Raw genomic sequence first — 19,986 nt, forward strand, 5'->3', positions numbered from 1 at the left:
CTGTGTGGGGGTGGGGGACCCAAGGCTCTCTTCCACCACCCAGGCCCCACCAGGCCGATGCCACAGTGGCTGAGAAGCAGGCCCTGGAACCCCAGGGAGGCTGTTCTCAGTGCCTGGCCCATACAAGTTTTGACGAGAATAACTTATATGAAGACTAAAGAATTAAAAAAATAAAAATAAAAACCCACAAAGGGCCCCAGGAGGCAGAAGAAGGGCTTCCAGACAGGTTTTGGTGACCTTGAGCGAGTGGCTCTCCTCTGAGTAAAATGAGGCAGGTGCTGAGCTCTCTGCAGCTGGCATAAAACATGCAGAGTATCATTAGCTTGGACCTTGTCCTGCTGGTTCCCTGTGCCCGGAGCTGAGCTCCTGGGGGCCCCCAGTCCTGATCTAGGGCAACCCCGTATTATAAGGAACTCTGCAGGGATCTGGGAAGTCTGTCCACCCTCCCAACCCCCTACAGATCCAGTGAGCAACTTCCTGAGGAAAAGCTGCTCTGAAAAGCAGCTGTAGGTGGAGGAAGCCACACACTGGAATATGGCCCAGCCCTCCCCTCCTCGTGACACTGCCCAAGGAGCCATGGGGTCCGTCAACACGGAGCCAACGCCATGGTTATTAAGATAGCCGCTACCACCTATGAAGTGCCGATGGCACGCCCCTCGACAGACTGGATACTTTCTCTACGTTATATTCTTATCGTGCAGATTAGGAAGTAGAGGTCATGACTCTTGTCCAGAGCTGCCCAGGCAGGAGTCAAGCCCAGCTGGTCTGGCTCAAAGCCCTCCCCTTGCCAGGCCCCCATGTGCTCGTGTGTATGGCACGCACCCTTCCCTTATCCGTTTCTAGAATGCTTCCCCGTGCCCTGGGGCTCTATGATGCACGCTAACTGATCTGGGCAGCTGTGCCTACCTGGCCTTGATGCTTAGAGCACAGAGGAGGGTCCCAGGTCGAGGGGGACCAAGTGTGGCTATTCTTGGCGAGAAGCTGCCCGCCCAGCTGTCGCCCTCCCCAGCTGTCCCGAACCAGGCAGGCCCTCAGGTAATCTTTCTTCCCCACCCTTGCCCCTTCCAGGGTCACAGTCCAGAGACCAGCTGTTCCAGCAGCTGCTAAAATCCAGGTCCCAGGCCTGTCGCGACGATCATACTTGGGGGTTTCACATCATTTTTCCTCTCTGGCGCCCTGGGCTGCCCCAGCCTGGTGGGGACAAACCCCCGTCCAATCCCTGACTCGCACTGGAAAGCCTCCAGAGGCCTGGGCTTGGGAAGGTAAGGAAAACCTGGAGAGAGCCCCCTTCCCTCCAGGGAGCCATAGGCAACCCATGGGCGAGGCCTGGCCAAGCCCTTTTCCCTATCTGGGCCCGTTTCCACACAGGGCAACCAAGGGCTGAGCAGAGACAGCCAGGACCTCACAGTCTCCTGTCCCACCTGTTGTCCCAGAGCTATCAGACCTGGCTGGCTCCCCCGGCACACCCCCTGGGTCTCTGAGGCAGGTTCCTGAAGCTCCCTGAGGGTAGGGCCTGGGCCTCCCTCCCTCCGAGCCCCCCAGCATGGAGCAGCCTGGCCCCCACACCCAGCAAGCCCCCAAGAAAGCAAAGGGTAGCAAGAAACTTAACCCTCTGTGTAACACTTGGTCCTTTTCCCAGACCCCAGGCACAAGGGAATTTACTGCTGGTTTCAAGTTCAAAGCAGGACTTTGAGGAAAAAGGCTGAGGGGCCTGGTGTGTGTGTGTGGGGGGGGGGGGGGGGGGTAGCAGCAGCTGGTGGCCTGCTGCAGTGGAAGGGATGCCCAGGCCAGAACACATTCCCCCCGCTCCTGCCGCAGCTTGGGTCCCACCCTGCCTGGGGAAGTGGGGAGAGACTTGCCCACACCTGCCGAATCTCAGCTGCCCGGGACCCCATTCCCAAAGCACCCAGGGTCAGACGCTAGGGACTACAGGCACTGACAAATGGGGTGCAGATAACAAGCTAGATTCATGGGGGCCTGGGGCTGGAGAGAGAAGGCTCACTGTGAATGGGGGCAGGAGCGCCTTCCAGAACCTCTGCCCTGACAGTCACACAGCTTACTCCTCACCTCCTCAGAGAAGCCCTCCCTGACTGCTTCTCCTAAAAGCCAGTCCACCTGCATCGCCCTCTACCCGCTTCATCCTTCCAGAGATCTACCTGTGTTCCACCTGTATGCTTGCCTCCGGTACTTAAACAGGAGCTCAAGGGGCTCTGCTTACACTCTAGTGGCCAGGCCAGCAGCCCCTCAATGCAAGCTCCCTGCTCAGAGCTGGTCCCGTTCCCAGAAGGAGGGGCCGCCATGGTTCTTCCCGTCCCATTCCTTCCACTAAGGACAGAGGCTCACTCCACGCAGCTCTTGGTTCACAGGGTCTCCCTCCCACCTCTGCACCTCCCTGAGCCCACCTATTTGCCCTTCATTTCTATAGGAAAGCTATGAACGCTCTCCTCCTTTTAGAAGCCAACCTCTATCCCCCTTTGGTCTCCCCACTATCTCTCGCCTCTCCCCCCTCAGTGGCTCTCCCTGCGAGCCACAAACACCACCCCCAGCCCACAAAATAACAGATTCCCCCACTGACACCCCACCTGCGGTCACCCACTGTCCTTCCCACAAACTAGCTTTTCTCCTTCTATTTAAATGTTCATGCTACATAAGATCATTCATGTCCACTGCAGAAAAAAATACAGTCACTGACTTCTTTTGAAAAAAGGAAAGCATCTATAGCTCCACCATACAAACACAATTACAGTTATTATCTTGGAACACGTTTCTCCGGACTTTATCCTGTGCACATACGGGCATACATATACTGCGCACCTTAAAAAACACACACAAAGTGGGGCCGTATTTCAGGGCACCTGGGGGGCGCAGCCAGTTAAGCACTGGACTCTTGGATTCGGCTCAGGTCGTGACCTCATGACTCATGAGATTGAGCCCTAGGCCGGGCTCTGCGCTCAGTGGGAGTCTGCTTGGATATTCTCTCTCTCTCAAATAAATAAATAAATTTTATTAAAAAACAAAAGAGGGCAGCCCAGGTGGCTCAACGGTTTAGCGCCACCTTCGGCCCAGGGCGTGATCCTGGAGACCCGGGATCGAGTCCCACGTCGGGCTCCCTGCATGGAGCCTGCTTCTCTCTCTGCCTATGCCTCTGCCTCTCTCTCTGTGTATCTCTCATGATTAAATAAATAAAATCTTTAAAAAAAACAAAACAAAGCAAAACAAAACACCAAGTGGGGCTGTATTTACATTACTTGGTTCTCTGCTCTTCTGGACTCCTCTCTGCCTCCTCTGCCCATGCCTGCCCCCCTGGTGGTCCTCTGTCCACCTGTGTTCCAGCCGGTGGGGTGCTGGGAAAGGCTTACCAATGAGGTCTCCAGGAGAAAAGTAATAACCCCAATTTGTAGCGTTTGCCAATTTCCGTGGTCAATTTCAAGCTACCAGCATGGTGTCGCTGAACACAGAGTTGAAAAGAGATTATATAGTGTTTCCACCATAGAGCAATAACCTCAAAAACACAGATACGATAAAATCCTAGTTCTCTCTATAGACTCCCTGAATGATGGACAGGATAGAAGACCGAGATGCACCAAGTCTCTGCTCTGTCTCCAAAGCAGGGAGCAGGAGGGGCGAGAGGCAGGAGGAATGTCCCCCTTCTGTGGTCGGGACCTGGGGAGCCCTGGGAGCGCTCCCCCTACAACCTAACCCACTCCTGCACCTTGAGCTACTGCTTACATGCTGCCTTGTCCCTGCTAATCATTCTCCTTGTAAAAGAGAAGACTTAGAAGTTGAGCCCCAACTGCTCTCCAGTCCAGATCCCTTCCCTGGCTACCAGACGTGCCCTTCTAACAGCTGCCCCTGCCTGGAAGTCCCCTAGGACTTCACACTTGACATTCTAGATCACAGTGACCCCTTGCAGGAGCTCCTCCTCTGTACACCCCAATTGTACAGAGAGTGTATCCCCCAACGCCCATTTATTCAGAGCACAAGTCCTCATTGCCCCTTCCCCCTCACCATAGCCCCTAATCCAGTAATTCATCATATCTAGTAATTCCACAGAAGAAACAACTCCACCTCCCTCTAGAGTCTCAGAGGCCCCTCTAGAGATCAGGCCCGTGAGACTTCACACCATCTGACACAGCAGCCTCCAGAAGGGTCTCTCTCAACCTCCAGCACCCCTTGTCCTGCTTCACCTGCCCCCAGAGACACTGGGGAGCCCCCCCTAAACACAAACCCTCACGTCATCACTCCCCACCCAGGTCATTTCAATGCTAGACAGCAAACACTTTCTAGGTTAACCTAGGACTTTTAGAACAAGCCTGTATTACTTTGGTTAAAAATATCATAAAAATGAAATACAACAGGGACATCTGGGTGGCTCACTGGGTTAGGCGTCTGCCTTCTGCTCAAGTCATGATCCCAGGGTCCTGGGATCTGGCCCCACATCATCACATTATCCAGCTCCCTGCTCAGTGGGGAGTCTGCTTCTCCCTCTGCCCCTCCCACTGCTTGTGCTGGCTCTCTCTCAAATAAATAAATAAAACCTTTAAAAAAAGAAATATATTTTTAATTAGAAAACATTAAATAGGGAATGTAATCTTTGGTCCATTTCCCAAAGAAATAATTCAGAAAGGAAAAAAACCTGACTCCATGTCTTATCATTCACAAAACAAACAACAAAAAAAACTCCAGGGGTGCCTGGCTGGCTCAGTCAGTGAAGCATGTGACTCTTGATCTTGAGGTTGTTAGTTTAAGCCCCACACTGGGTTTAAAATTTACTTAAAATTTTTTAAATCTTAAAAAAAAAAAAGCAAAACCCTGAATCTAAGTGTCCCCAAAATAGGGGAGTATTATACAAATTATGGTCAAGTCTTTCAGATTCTTAAGCAACTTTTTTTTTTAAGATTTTATTTTTTTTAACTAATCTCTATACCCCACATGGGGTTTGAACTCACAACTCCAAGATCAACAGTCTCGTGTTCTACCAACTGAGCCCACCCAGTTGGCCCCTAAGCAACTTTTAAAATAATTCTTCCAGGTTATACAGAAAGGTGTTTCTAATGTGATACTTGGTCAGAAAGCAGGGCTCAAGAGTGTCCCAACATGGACACAGAAGCCTGGATGTGGGAACACGATAAAAAGGTATCAATTTTACAAAAACACAAGATGGGCCTTGCAGGGACTCACAGTGACAATATGCTATGAACTGAGGAGTAGTAATAAAGTCTGCCCTTGTCCCTGAAGGCCAGAGGGAAAAAAGTGTGCCTATGCTAAGACCCAGTCCCTCAAGGAAGCAAGCAGTATTTTATTTATTTATTTTTTTGTTTTGTTTTGTTTTTTTGCAAGCAGTATTTTAAATGTTCCATAGAACACAGTTCCACGTGGGATTAATAGATATTACAAAAATAAGTAATCTCCAAATTCAAACAAGTCTGAGAAATAGTAGCTTAAACATGGTTATGGTTACTTTGCTGCAGGACTTGTCTGAGCCTTTAACGTGCTAATGAGCACCACGGGGCTATAAAGAAGGTGACCACATGATTTGTCATCCCCAACCAGACACCCTGAAGAGAATGGATGTGCTACTAATATAGCGTCACACCAAGACCACAGACATAATCCAGGGCTGTCCCAGACAGAATGGTCACCCTGGCCTTTCCCTCTCTGTGTCTTCTAGGGAAACCCTGCCTGTCTATCAGACCAGATCCGACACCCCTCCCTGGCACAGCCACTCTGCAGAACCCCATTTTCCCAACCACCTCCGTTGGATGGATGTATCTCAGAATGCAGGCCTGGGAGGCGGGACCCACACCAACACCCCCTCCTTTCCATCCTCGGAGCCCATGACAAAAGCTAAAATGCAGATTGGCCACAATCCTGACCCCAAAGCAACAACAGTAAATGTGCCACAAACCCCAAAGCAGCCCTGCTGCTCTAAGTCCTCTCCAGGCCCCAGCAGGTGCTCAGGGCAGAGGTCATGAGGAAAAGGAGAGGGTCTCCGTAGCATTTCTCAAGGGAGCCAGATTTCCCACAGTGCATCCCCCAGCCTGGCCCACTCTCCAGCAGTCCTTCTGATAGCATAGCGAGGGCTGATTCTGCCCCCTCGGCCCACCATGACCAAGGCAGGGCCCACCCCTTGCAGCCACAACAGGCCCGGCATCCCCCTGCCACGCGGCCTCTGGCCGGCCACCCCTGAAGAAGGAACCCTTTATCAATCCACTCTGAGATGGGCCCCATCCCAAGGGTAGCTCAGCATCCTTGAACCAAATGGAACCCAGAAGTCCCCTTTCATTCCCCCTACTCCCAAACCAAGAGGACAGAGTCCCCACCCAGCAGACTCAGGCGGGGACAGAGGGGAAGAAAGACGTGGGATGCTTACCCTGGAAAGAGCAGAGCCAGCTCCCCATGGAGAAGCCCTGCTACGGCCACACCACAGCAGGCAGGCGCTGGCAGATGGGCCCCTGCCCCCCAGATCGATAATGGGCAACGTCAGGAACGTTAGGAGGCTGCCCTGCCCCCCACCTGCTCTGCAGCCCAGCCGCAGAAATGCTCAGTGTGGCTTTCCTCATCCTGATGCCATTAAAAAGTTTAGGATGTGGTTAGGGGAGGAGGGCCAGAGAAGTTGACCTTGAAGGGAGTGGGAGGCAGCCCAGGGCTTGTGCAGGCTTTGCGGGAGCAAAGGCTGGAAGTCTGTGTTGGTTCTGCCCACGTTTGCACAGCAGCTGGGACAAGTCACTTAAGATGGGGATGATGTCGTCTGCCCTCCCAAGGAGCAGAGAACCAAGGTGAAAGACATAATCCTCCAGGGTGCACCAGGGTAGAGCCAGTGTCCAAGACTACAGGCCAACTCCAAGGTCTGAGGGTCCCACCTGGGGGCATAGGAGGCTGGTGCCCATCTCTGGAGCACCCACAAGGTATGAGGGCATCTGAGCCCCAGCTCCGGAAGCCAGAACTGAAAAGCTCTGGGATCAGCCCTGTGTGGACCCCTTGGGGGGATCACAATATAGAAGGTGGACCCTGGGGACGTCCGGGTGGCTCAATGGTTGAGTTTGTCTGCCTTTGGCTCAGGTCATGATCCCGGAGTCCTGGAATCAAGTCCCACATCAGGCAGGGACTTCTGCTCCTCCCTCTGCCTCTCTGTGTCTCTCATGAATAAAAAAATAAAATCTTAAAAATAAGAGGTGGATCATGTCCCATGGGGTCTGCTCCATGCTTGAGGGGGGAACACCCATGCACACTCACCCTTGACCTCCCATATCCTGGGTCCCCAGCATGAAGAAAGGCCCATAGGCAATTTGGGGCACATTTATGACTGACCTAATGAGAACCAATCACTCTTCCTGCTTGCCACCTGCCCAGGATGGGAGCCCACGACAGGAGGCGAGAGTGTGGTGCTGGGACTAAACTGGGGGGCCAGCCACCACCCCTCTCTCCCGCAACAGGGCAGCAGGTGCCAGCTGCCTGAGCCAGCGTTAGACCTGGCCCAAAAAAAAAAAAAAAAAAAAAAAAAAAAGACCTGGCCCAGTCTGAGTCTCCACAGCAGCCCCACCACTCTCTGGCCCTATTGTTCTGGGCAACTCAGATGACAGCTCGAGCCTCAGTTTTGTCATCTCTATTCTTTCAATAGTTCTCGCCCTGGGCTATGAGTGAGAAGCGGCATGGTAAGATGTCATGGTGAAGTAGAGTTGTCAAGCACCACCCTTCCTGAATGGGACACCTCTGGGGCCTGACCACAGCTCCGGGGACGGGAGAGGCTCCTCGAGGAGCTGCTTGCGGTCTGTCCCTTGGTCCAGCAGCCCTGGGTCCTCCCCATGTCACTGCAGCCGTTCTGGTTGGGGACAGGAGGGACACCCACAACCTGGCCTGGCCTGCCTCCACCTGAGGCCCAGAAGCAGACTCCAGGGAAGGGCTGTGGGCTTCTGGTCACAGCCTGCTGTCGTCCCCTCTTGCCCACCACTGCAAGGCAGTGGCGGACCGTGCCCCACCCCTGCAGGGTGCTCCAGACTCAAAAGGAGGGCTGTACCCCAGCAGAAGCCCTGGCCACCAGCCTGGAAGCCTGGACCCTCGGGATGGATTCCAAAGCCCCAGACGGCCCTGGTGTCAGCTCCCAGCTCCCCGATGGGGCTCCTGGCGCCTGCCCTGGCCCATTCCCAAAACTTCCCCTTGCCCACTTGAGCTGCTCTCCGGCTCCCAGACATCTCAAGACTCAGAGCCTTTGCAGCCACTATTCTGTCTGCCTGCTTGCTCTTCCCACTTGGCTGGGCTGGTTCCTACTTTTCCCTCAGATCTTTATACCAGTGTCACCCCCTCAGCAAGACCTCCCTGGCAGCCTGATCTGAAGCAGCCCCCAGGGGTGCTCTATCCTGCCTGGCTGGGCTGCCCCTGCCCTCACTGGGGTTCCCAGACCACCCTCCAGCATACCTGCTGCTCTGACCACCTTGGGGCCACCTCCTAGTGTGACGGTCCCCCCCAACAGCCCCTGGTTCCTGCCACTTCCTGTATGTTATAGCTCTGGGGACTGACAGGACAGGCTGAGGGGGCAGGGGCATCAGTCCAGGTCCAGTCCCGGCCCTCGGCCAGACCCTCTGCCCAGAGGCTGAGCTCATACTTTGGGTGATAGCCATTGCCCTGATTCCCAGAGCAGAGTCCAGCTTATTGCTGGCCCCCTCCCATCACCCCCAGACTCCAGCCTCCACCAGACCCACCCCTGGGGCCCCGGGGCCCCTCACAGATGGCCAGTGCCAGGGGGTGGGGGAGGGGCCACCCTGTCCTCTGGGGCTTCCACCTGCCCCTCCTCCTCTCCAGAGGCTCTTGCTCCGAGAGCCGAGAGCCCGAGAGCCAGAGCAGAGACAAGAGCAGCTGCGGGCCTCAGAAAACTACCTTCTGGGACGCCTGGGTGGCTCAGCAGTTGGGTGTCTGCCTTTAGTTCAGGGCATGATCCCGGGGCCCTGGGATCGACTTCCACATCGGGCTCCCCACAGGAGAGCCTGCTTCTCCCTCTGCCTGTGTCTCTGCCTCTCTCTAGGTCTCTCATGAATAAATAAATATATTTATTTAAAGTTAAGGAAGAAAGAAAGAAAGAAAGAAAGAAAGAAAGAAAGAAAGAAAGAAAGAAGGAAGGAAGGAAGGAAGGAAGGAAGGAAGGAAGGAAGGAAGAAGGAAGGAAGGAAGGAAGGAAGGAAGGAAGAAAGAAAGAAAGAAAGAAAGAAAGAAAGAAAGAAAGAAAGAAAGAAAGAAAGAAAGAAAGAAAGAAAGAAAGAAAGAAAGAAATCTGCCTTCCCCTCTCACCAGGCCCATTGCTCCAGGCTCTCTGCTCTGTCCCCACCACCTGGGAGTCTTGCTGGGGTCTGGGGAGCTGCAGCAGCAGCAGCAGTGCCAGAGGGGGATGATGACACCAAGCCCAGCTGCAGCTGAGGCCGCCTGTATGCCCAGCGGTGGGCACAGGGGTGTGGCTCTGTAATCAATCAGGCCTTCACTGAGCAGCACCTCCTCTCTCTGGAACAGTCCCTGCAGGGGATGCAGAGGGGAGTTGGGGGCAGTTAGACCACCAGCCCCCACCCTCAGAGGCTCTGCCCCGGGCAGGGTAACTAGGAAGCAAGCAGCAGGCCACACAGTATAGCCCATTCAAGATGACAGCAAAGAGTATAGTAGCACCCGGGGCACATCCCCCCAAAGGCAGGAAGACGTGGAACAGTGAGGTGGAGACCTGGGCACGGCCCACGATCTAACTGCTTAAAACAATACATCCGATAGGTGAAAAGATTAGGGGCGCCTGGGTGGCTCAATGGTTGAGCATCTGCCTTTGACTCAGGTGGTGACCCTGGGGTCCTGGGATCGAGTCCCGCATCGGGCTCCCTGCATGGAGCCTGCTTCTCCCTCTCTCTGTGTCTCTGCCTCTCTCTGTGTCTCTCATGAATAAATAAATAAAATCTTAAAAAAAAATAGGCAAAAAGACTAGAAGGAACTCTATCACAGTAGTGGCTCTGATTATTAGCTTAAGAAGGAGGCTGATGGATGCTTCTCCTATCACACTTCCAAATTTTTCTGTGACGGGACTATGGATGGATGGGGAAAGGAAAAAAAAACGAGTCTTTAATGAGTTTTATACCTACAGGCATTTCACACTCATTAACTCTTGATCCAATCGGAGAAATGATGTGATCCCATAAGTCACTCTTAGAGGGTCACACAGCAGGGGCCATTAGAAGGGGTATGAAGGGCTGGATCAGAGCCAGAATTCAGGCCCCTCTTGGTCAGGGAGAGAACAATGAAGGAAAAACCCAGAAGGTGCCATGGAGCTGTCTCCAGGAGACAAGAGGATCAGGTCAGGCTGCTGACCTTCTCCCAGAGAGTGGCTACAGGCCCCTGCCCCCACCACCCCACTGGACCAGGCTCAGCTTGGTGCCTTTGCTCATGCTCTTCCTCCACTGTAAGCAGGTCCTTCTCCTCTCCACACATCCTGAAGGCTGAGCTCATTCCCATTCCCCTGATGCCCCACTCTTGGTGGCCACCCCTGACCTCCCCCAGCCCCGGCAGTGAGTGCGGGCCTCCTGGCCTGGGTGGCCACATTTCTCCTCACCCCATTACCCAATCTCCACACAGTGGGCTGAGGGATGTGAGCACCCAGTCATTCCTCTAATACCCTCCAACAGCTCTGGTCACCCCGAACACCTACCCGAATCCCTGCCCTTCACCATCTGCCCTCTGCTACCCTCCCCAACCTTCTTTCCAACTCCTTTCCACCCAGACTTGTCTGCCTTCCCTCTCTAACAAACCAGGTCCTTTTCTGCAGCAGGGCCTTTGCATCACTCATTCCATCCACCTGGAACATCCTTTCCCCTTTGTTTTCTCTCTTTGGCTTCTTCCTGTTACTCAGGAATGTCTCTCATGAGTAGAGGATCTGCCACGTTGTAATGAAGTCTGGGCCTCCTACAGGGCTGTTCTGGGCAAGCCCAGCTACAGAGGTCTGCCCAGGAGCTGTGCCACACAGCTTCTTTACCCTCCCACCCTAGCTCTGCTGGGGCCCTGGCTCTGCCAGCTGGTTCAAACTTTCCTTGACTCCACCCAGGGCTCAGATTGCCTAATCTGGCCCCTGGCAATTTTTTTTTTTTTTTTTTTTTTTTGTCTCTCCAAACTTATGTACTAAGCAGATGAGACCGACAGTGTCTTACCCTGCTAGCTGGAGTGTAATCAAAACCAGGATTTGTTGCCCAAAGACATTCATCACAGCGTCATTTATCAAAGTGAAAAATAGGAAACAGTCATCCTCAACTGCAGAGAATGAGCTAAGAATATGCTTCCAATTCTTTTTTATCATATTCCTTTTGATTTAAGACTTTCCAAAGGTTTTCCAGTGTTATTACAACAGAAGTGAAATGCCCTGGACAGCCCCAAGCTGTCCCCACTTCGGCCCACCCTCTCTTACTGGCACACTTGTCACTGGCCACGTGCCAGTCACACTCTCTTTCCCTCTCTCATATTTGCCATGTGCTCTTCTGCCACTGGGCCTTTGCACAAGCTATTCCCTCTCCCCAGAACACCCTCCCCTCTTCAACTACTATACTGTCACCCTCTGGACCTCAGCTCACATGTCTATCCTCAGGGCTGACCTCCCAGACCTGGTCAGGTCCTAGTTCTAGGATCTCACAACCCTCAACCCCCCTGCTCCCCACCAGAACGGCAGCCCCGAGGGCCGAGCCCACATCCGGTTTTGCTCAGAACAAGAACTCTGGTGGTGAAGACTGTGTCAACAAAGCAAGTCTTTGATTTATATTTGTTGCATGGATAGGATATTTTACAGCCATTAAAAACGATGTGGAAAAATCCACTTGATCATCTTAGAAGGAAAAACCAGATTCTTAAGTTGTATATGCAGCATGATTGCAAATAGGTAAGAAGAAGAAAAAAAAGTAGGACATAAACCGAAATAACAGTTGCCTCTAGGGGGTGAGATTACAGGCAATTTTACCTCTGCACCTAACTTCCTAAATATTCCACCATGGGCTACCTTTCTTTCATCTTCAGAGAAGCACGTAGCTGACAGCTGTCCTCCGCCCCTCTGCTGTCCAAGCTGCACCCCCAGCCCGGGCACCCGGCCCTCACGCCTGCCCAGTAGCAGAAGATGAAGGAAAGGTCAGATACCGAAAGGCTAACGGGCATGGTTCTGGGTGGCAGACAAGAAGGCTGACGGGAAATGGGGCTGGCTCCAAGGATAAGCCCTGACCCCAGAAGGGAACGAGTGGAGGCAGAGAGGCCAGTGGAGGCTGGAGTCTGAATCCTGGCTGAGTGACTGGGGCACAGCGCCATGCCCACCTGGATCCCCACTTTCTCATCCCGAGCAGAGCTAACAGTAGGACGTGCCTCCCAAGTCGGGGGAGTGTGAAAAAGAACAACATGCATAAAGCATGCCGAGTCAAATGTGAAAGGGAGGACGGCCAGACAGAAAGAAGGACTTCCGTGTACTGCTAGCCCAGGCTGGTCACCAGGGGGGTCTTCCAGGGGAAGCACTCCCCACCCCGGCCCTGCAGCCCCGCGCACCTTCCTTGGAGCCGGTGGCCACCGCCGCAGCAGACATGGAGGCCGAGCCGGTGGATGTCCGGCCCATGGGGCTCGAGTGCTTCCCCCCACGGCCGGGGGGCTTCAGGCCGCTGGGCTTCTGCATGGTGGTGCCACTCGGTGTGTGAGGGGTCCGCGTGGGTCACGTCCTCTCTGCCATCGTCACTCACCTGCGGGTAGATGAGAGTGATCACATCATGATATCACCACTTGCCAGGGCACCCCAATGGTGACACGGCAGGATTCCTACACACACCCCCCGCCCAGGGGGGCAGGGGCCACCATGCCCACCCTCTTTCCTTAATAGGGAAACCGAGGCACAGAGCAGTGGCAGCAAGCATGGGCCTGGTGTGGCAATGGTGTGGCCTGACATGTGTCCTGGCTGCTGGACTCTGAGGCCAGGTGCACGCTCTCTGCCCACCTCCTGGGTTTGGGGGTCTGCAGTGATACAGCCCTCCACCAGGACCACGCAGCTCAGCACGTCCACCAATAGCCGAGCGTGACTCTCACACAACACAGGCTGGTGTGGATTCTGACACACGTGGGTAGCCTGGGGGTCGCTGTGCAATGGCTCCCAGGCCCTGTGGGACCAGGGAACCACTCATGGCTCCTGACACAGGAGGGACAGAGCAACACCTAGTTTCATCAACTGCCACACTGTCCCACCTTGCCAGCTCTGCTCACCGTCCCAGCACCTGCCACCCCACACCAAGGGTGGGGATCCGTGCACACATGGAGGCCAACACCTGCCTTGGTCCCCTGCCAGGATGGATCTGCCACGTTCTCTGCCTGCCCTGCACCCTTACAGCCCCTGCCCTTCTGAGAAGGCCGAGGGGGACGACGCCCAGCCCTATAGGGCAGTAGTGCTTGACAAAGGTGGCTCCTGAGACAGGAAAGCCTCGTCTTCCAGGTGGTCAGCTCAGGGAGCCACATGGCAGCAAGACGAGGCCGGTTGCAGGGGGACCGCAGGAGAGGCAGACAAGACAGGCCCGCCGCACCCTGGCCTCTCCCCCACCACCGCGCCCTGGCCTCTCCTCCGCCATCCCCTGGCCTCTCCCCCGCCGTGGCGCTCTGGCCTCTCCTCTGCTGTCCTGGGCACACACCCTCTTCTGCACCAGACATTGGTGAAGGGCTCGCTACAGCCAGGCCCCATCCTGCCCCGGAGTGCTCTATCTGGGGAGCACACAGTCCAGCTGGGAAAGCGGATACAGAGCACCACCGGAGGGGCAGAGTTTCTGGGCAAGGGTATCACCCCTGGGGACCTCGGGAACGGTGCTCTCTGGGTGCTCGGCTCTGATGCAGTAGGAGATGCCCCCTCTGTCAGGCCAGCCACACTCCACATCCTTACCCCAACCCTTTGCTCCTTTCTCGATCCGTAAGATTTATATGAGCTGACCCACCACACACATGGGGAGTGGGCACATGACCCAGGCCTGGCCAGAGTCCACGTGGTTAGTGAAGGAAAGATCACATGACCCAAAGAGCACCAGGGCCTGGACTCTGGCTGGTACCTTTCAGGAAGGTTATTTCCTTTCTCTGGGGCTGTCGGGGTGTGGGTTGGATGCTAGGAACTACAGGGCCATCCCAGTTACTACATGGAGGAGTCTGCCAGGGAATGAGGCCAACATGGAGAGAGCAGAGCTGAATTGCTGGATTTGGATGGCCTGGATGCAGCTGAGCCTGAAGTTGATCACTTGAGCTCTTCACTTATACCAGTCAACAAATCCTTATACCCGTGTATCATTTTCTCTTTTCGCCTAAACATATTTGAGGGACACTGTCACTTGCAACCAAAAAAGTTCTGACTACTGTAGCAGCCAACCCACAATGCTCACAGCAGGAATCTGCAAAGTGGTCTCAGAACGCCCCTCAGGTCAGCAAGTTGAGCCAGCAACACTATGACCTGAGCATGGGACAGACGGCTCCTCATGCAGGGCTGCCAGTCCTGAGAGCAGAGACAAATAAGCTCAAATAAGCTCCCCCAAGGCACACAGTGATGACACCCACATACCCAGGTGAGCCAACAGGAGTATGGAACATGGCTGTCAGCCTTAGCTTGGTCCTAGAGCCTTCTAAACCCAACATTCTAACCCTCTGCTGGATGACTCTGACACCCCAGGAATTCTGGGGCCTGGGAGTTGCTGGATCAGTGGGAGTATGAGGCTGCTCCCTTGCTCTCCAGAACCTGGCCCTCCAGGAAGCACATGCCCTAGGGAAGTACCTGTGGGTTGCAGACATCTCTCTCTGGTTCAGTTAGGCCCCATCGGCATCCCCCCAGCACAAGCTTGAGCCCAAGCCTGAATGACCCAAACCCCAATGACTCACTGAGCCAGCAGGGGCGAGGGAGCCTGCTCTCTGGTGACAGGGAATATCCCACCTCTGGGTGGCTAACTGGCCTTCTGCTCCAGCGACTTAGCAGGGGAGGCCCTCTGACCTAGGAAATCCTGAGGTAGGGCCCCATGTGTGTGGGGCAGAGGAAGACCTCTTGCTGGGAACAGAATGAGATGCAAGGAATCCCTTCCCTGTGCCTTTTGGGCCCTTCTCTGATGAAACCCCCCCAACCAGGGAAAAATGTTACAAATCATACATCTAATAAAAGACTTCTATTCAGAACACATGGGGAACTCTGATCACTCACTCATCAGAAGACAAACAACCTAATGGAAAAGGAATAAAAGATTTAAATACCTAGGGTGCCTGGCTGGCTCAGTAGGGAGAGAACATATGATGCTTGACCTTGGGGGTTCTGAGTTCAAGCTCCACATTGGGGGCAGAGATTACTTAAAAAGTAAATAAACTTAAAAACAACAAAGTCAAAATAAGTTAGAGACCCCTGGGTGGCTCAGTGGTTGAGTATCTGCTTTTTGCTCAGGTCATGACTCCAGGGTCCTGAGATCAAGTACTGCATCAGAGTCCCCACAGGGAACCTGCTTCTCCCTCTGCCTCTCTCTGTGTGTCTCTCATGAATAAATAAAGAAAATCTTTTAAAAATAAATAAAAAAATAAATAAAATCTAAAAAAAAAAAAGTTAAATATTTATCTACCATATGATCCAACTGCCCAAGAGAAATAAAAACACATGTTCATATAGAAGTCTGTAAAAAATGTTCATTGTAACTTTATTCACAATAGTCAAACAATGGAAACAATCAAATACCCATCACCTGGTGAATGGTAAGCAGCGTATCTATATAATAGAACATTCCTTGGCAATAATAAGTGACTATAACATATGCAACGATATTGACCACCCTCTACAAGGTGCAGCAATAAGAAGCCAGACACAAAAGACTACATATTGCATGATTCTTATTTAGAGGAAGTTTCAAAACTATAGACACAGAAAGCAGATCTGGGGTTGCCTGGGGGTGGGAGCTGGAATTGACCACAAATAGGCATGAGAGAACTTTCCAGAAGGCAGAAGTGTTCCAAAAGTGGATTGTGATGACCACACAATTTGTATTTATACTAAATATCAATTTGTCACCAAGTTATACATTTAAAATGGGTGAATCTTATGGTATATAAGTTAAATCTTAACTTCTAAATATTATATAAAAAAATAAAATCCTTGAAGGTTCTCCATAGTAGTGTGCCAGCCTTCAAAGCTCTCCTCATCTTCTTCCTCCAAGCACTATGGCCCTTGCCCACTTACACTGGCCATGGCTGGCCTCCAGCCACTCCTGGACTACACTAAGCATTCTCCAGCCTCAGGGCCTTTGCACATGCTGTTCCCTCTACCTCAAATATCGAGGTTCATTGGTCATCACCTTCAAGTATCTGTTCCAATGTCCCCTTCTAAGATTACAACCCCTACTCAGTCTGCCCCCTCTCCATCCTGCTTTGGCTTTCGCTACTGCTCAAGGAAAGGGACTAGGGTCTATTTTGTTTGCTGTGGTATCCATTGTCCTGACAAGGGACCTAGGAAGCCCCCCTTCACATCCTCAGTCCTACTCACGTAGGACTAAGTAGCTTATGGTGACCAGCCCAGCAGGCAGTCTGGTGGCATGGCGACCTTCCGGCTAGCCAGCATGTCCTCTGAGGCAGGGACCAGGCACTCTAACAGTGTCCCTAGCATCGGAGGCTTCTCAACCACACTGCTACTAATGACCCTGCATTCCCTCACTACGCACCTGACACCTTCCCACCTCCCCAGACCCCACTTGTGCTTTTTCTCCTACCTGCTTCACTTCACCTGTTCCAATCACCATGAGACACCTGGCCCAATGCTTCCTCCTCTGTAGAGTCTCCCCGAAACTTTGGCCCACAGAGGCCTCAGGATTGCACACTGAGCCAAGGAAAGATGACACTGTTCTCATTTATCTTCATCTCGCCTCCTGGGAGCTCACGGGCAACCCCAGGCGGGGCCCCAGCTTCTCTGAGAACCCAGCCCCAGCACAGAGCCTGGCACAGAGCCCGTGTTCCGGAAACCCTGTGTGAGGGCACACCTGCCATTGCCCAGAGGACAAAGGCCTCCAAAGCCACAAATCTCTAGGACACTCCTCCCAGGGGAAGCTTCCGGAGGCTCCCAGAGTTGCCCTCCTCCCTCCTAGACCCTGAAGATCCCAGCAGCTTCTCCTTCCTTATAGGAATGTGGCCTTATTATTCCTCCCAAGCCCCGATGAGCCAGAAGCCATCTCAAGGGAGGAACACAGAAAGCTCAGAAAAGTTGAGGGACTCACCCAAAGTCACAGGCTGCTCAGTGGCCATGCTGGACTCAGCCCCGGGACTGGCCCTCCCCTGCCTCCCTAGGCTGGCATCCCCCAGCCTGGACTAACATTTGTGAGACCCCTGGCCTTCCGCGGAGAGCGCCTGGGTGCCTCACTGACAAAGGAGACCAGAGGAGTTGGCTGCATTCGCTAGTCCCACCACCAATGGGGCGGGGGGGAGGACCAGGCAGGAGAGGCCAGCAGCCACTCCCACCTAGGGTCTCCGAAGCTGGGAGAGCCTGTGAAGGGGAGAGGGGAGGAGAGAAGAAGTGGTGAGCAGGAAGAGGGGGAGGAACCCGGGGCCAATCACCCCTTTGTGACTCAGCCCTGCTTGTGGGATTGAGGAAGGAAAGGCTTTCTTGGGAAAAGCCAGGACAGGGTGATAAATTGACCTCCGGCCACCCTGTAGGGGGTGGGGCAGGCCTGGGAGACCAGGAGGGAGGAGACTTAAGGCAATGTGGGTCCAAAGCCCACCCACCGCAAGTGGCTGTGGGTCTTCAGCTGGTGTGAGCCTGCTGCATCGCCTGCAGGACAGGGCAGGGAGCACGGACGAGTGAGTCCGACCACAGGCCCACGGGCGGCCCTCCACGCCTAGCACGCAGCAGCCGCCACTCCGATCGGTGTCTACTCTGATGTCGGGAGGCCTGGGGTGCCAGGCAAGGCGGGCACGGGAGGGGAGAGGAGGGCCGGCAGCATTCAGACCAACAGGCCCCCTTTTGTGCTGCCCTCAATGGCCATTTACCAAAGACAAACCCGGGCTGCATTTCAGGGTTTCCATTTCAGCTGCGCTGGGGGTGGCTGCTGCAGTCGTGGCGGGGACGAGGCCCAAGAATGTTCCGCCAATAGGAGGCTCAGGGTGTGGCCTCGACGGAATGGGCGGAAAGGTGCCAACTAGGGCAGTGGAAAGCCCACATCCGGGGCACTGGCATCACCCAGAGGGCGAGGGAGGCGGGCGGTGGGAATCCCACTGTGGAGGCCCGGCCACCGCTCACACCGCATCCTCGGCTGGACAGACACTGGGCCAGGACCACTGCGGGGACAAGCCCAGCCTTCAAACCTAGGCCCACCACCTCCACCAACCCCAGGGGCTCTCCTGGCTTATTCGTCCTCCTCCTCCCTCAGGGGTCAGCAGCCAGGGGGCCCACATACCCCCTCAACCCTATGACCTGAGTGCCAGGTGATATGGCACCCAGAGGTGAACTCAGTGTGGCCCCTGAGCACTCCCCACGAGCCCTGAGGCTCAGGCCACAGCAGCCCCATGAGAGGAGGGAGTGGGGTGCGGGGGGCGGGGAGGGGAACTTCAGGCAGAGACCGTGTTCTGCTAGGTCAACCAAACAGTTGAGGATTTAGTGGTTAAAATGTGGGGAGGAGGGGTATCTGGGTGGTTCAGCGGTTGAGCATCTGCTTTTGGCTCAGGGCATGATTCTGGGGTCCTGGGATCGAGTCCTGCCTCAGGCTCCCTGCGAGGAGCCTGCTTCTCCCTCTGCCTGTGTCTCTGCCTCTCTCTGTGGGTCTCATGAATAAATAAATAAAATCTTAAAAAATAAAATAAAATGTGTGTGTGTGGGGTAATCCAGAGGCAGAGAGGGAGGGGTGGGGATCTCCCAGTCACACATTGGCATCAGCCCTGAGTGGATAAGGGGCCTTGAAGGATGTCAAGCAAAGGGTGTGACAGATCAGATGTGCCTGTTGGCAAAACCACCAGGTAGCTGATGAGGGCGCTGGGGGGAATGAGGGCAGGGAGGCCACTGTCCTGGGGGATGTTTGACAGACAAGGGACACGACCATGCAGCCTGAGCCACAACAGAGGCAGGGGCTGGAGGGGCCAGAGGAGGGGAGAGGTATTGAGCCGCATTTGATGGCAAATGGTGTGGGTGTGGAGGGAGCACCCAGGGTCCCAGCAGGAGGGGGAACCTCTCCATGCTGGGAGGGACCTCGGAGAAGGTGTCCTTTTGGGACATCAGGTATGAGGTCCCCAAGGGACACCGAGTGGGGGGATAGGAGGCCAAGGGATGGAGCCCTTAGGAGAGTCACTGGGGATGGCCAGGGTGGGAGAATCAGAGGCTGGGTGCATCCCCATATGTGACATGAGGGAAGATCTGAGGGCACCCCAGATAGGCAGGTAAGAACCAGACAGGTAAGAATAGGCAGCTTTCGAGGAGAGGGTGCCACGGGACAGCAGGGACAGCCGCTGAGTCTCTCAGTCAGCAGGGAAATGCAAATGCAAGCCACAAGGAGATCCCATTTCCCACCCAATCAGATGGGCACAAAGTCAAAAAGCCAGGTGACGCCAAGAGTTGGCAAGGCCATGCAGCAGGGGCCGGTGGCCACGGAGCCTGAACCTCCCTGCGCAGCCCTATCACAGTGCTCCATGAACCAGCTGGGGAACGGGGGTGGGAATGGGGTGGGAACAGAGCTGGGGCCGGGTAACTGGGGGCTCGATTCCTAGTTCTAAGATCGATTTCTTACTTACATTTTTTTTTAAGATTTTATTTATTTATTCAGGAGAGAGTCAGAGATACAGGCAGAGGAAGAAGCAGGCTCCCTGTGGGGAGCCCGATGTGGGGCTCGATCCCAGGACCCCAGGATCACACCCTGAGCCAAAGGCAGACACTCAACAGCTGAGCCACCCAGGTGCCCTCTAAGATTCATTTCTTAAGTCCTGTAGGATATACAGGGGTGTTGATCATATTGTCTATTTCTTTTCTTGAGTGTCTGAAATATTCAC

The 19,986-nt window shown here is 54.2% G+C and overlaps 1 protein-coding gene across 2 annotated transcripts in view; it reads right to left on the bottom strand.

The window, feature by feature from the left end:
• Positions 1–19,986, bottom strand: part of CLIP2 (CAP-Gly domain containing linker protein 2) — a 72,190-nt gene that overhangs the window by 39,818 nt on the left and 12,386 nt on the right. For both annotated transcript variants that reach the window (XM_038539074.1, XM_038539075.1), the window contains exon 3: positions 12,532–12,719. In XM_038539074.1, the coding sequence (XP_038395002.1) occupies positions 12,532–12,655 (124 nt within the window). In that variant the 5' untranslated portion in view covers positions 12,656–12,719. The remainder of the gene's footprint in view (positions 1–12,531; positions 12,720–19,986) is intronic.

This window comes from Canis lupus, chromosome 6, assembly GCF_011100685.1.
Source record: "Canis lupus familiaris isolate Mischka breed German Shepherd chromosome 6, alternate assembly UU_Cfam_GSD_1.0, whole genome shotgun sequence".
In the NCBI taxonomy this organism is placed as follows: Eukaryota; Metazoa; Chordata; class Mammalia; order Carnivora; family Canidae; genus Canis; species Canis lupus.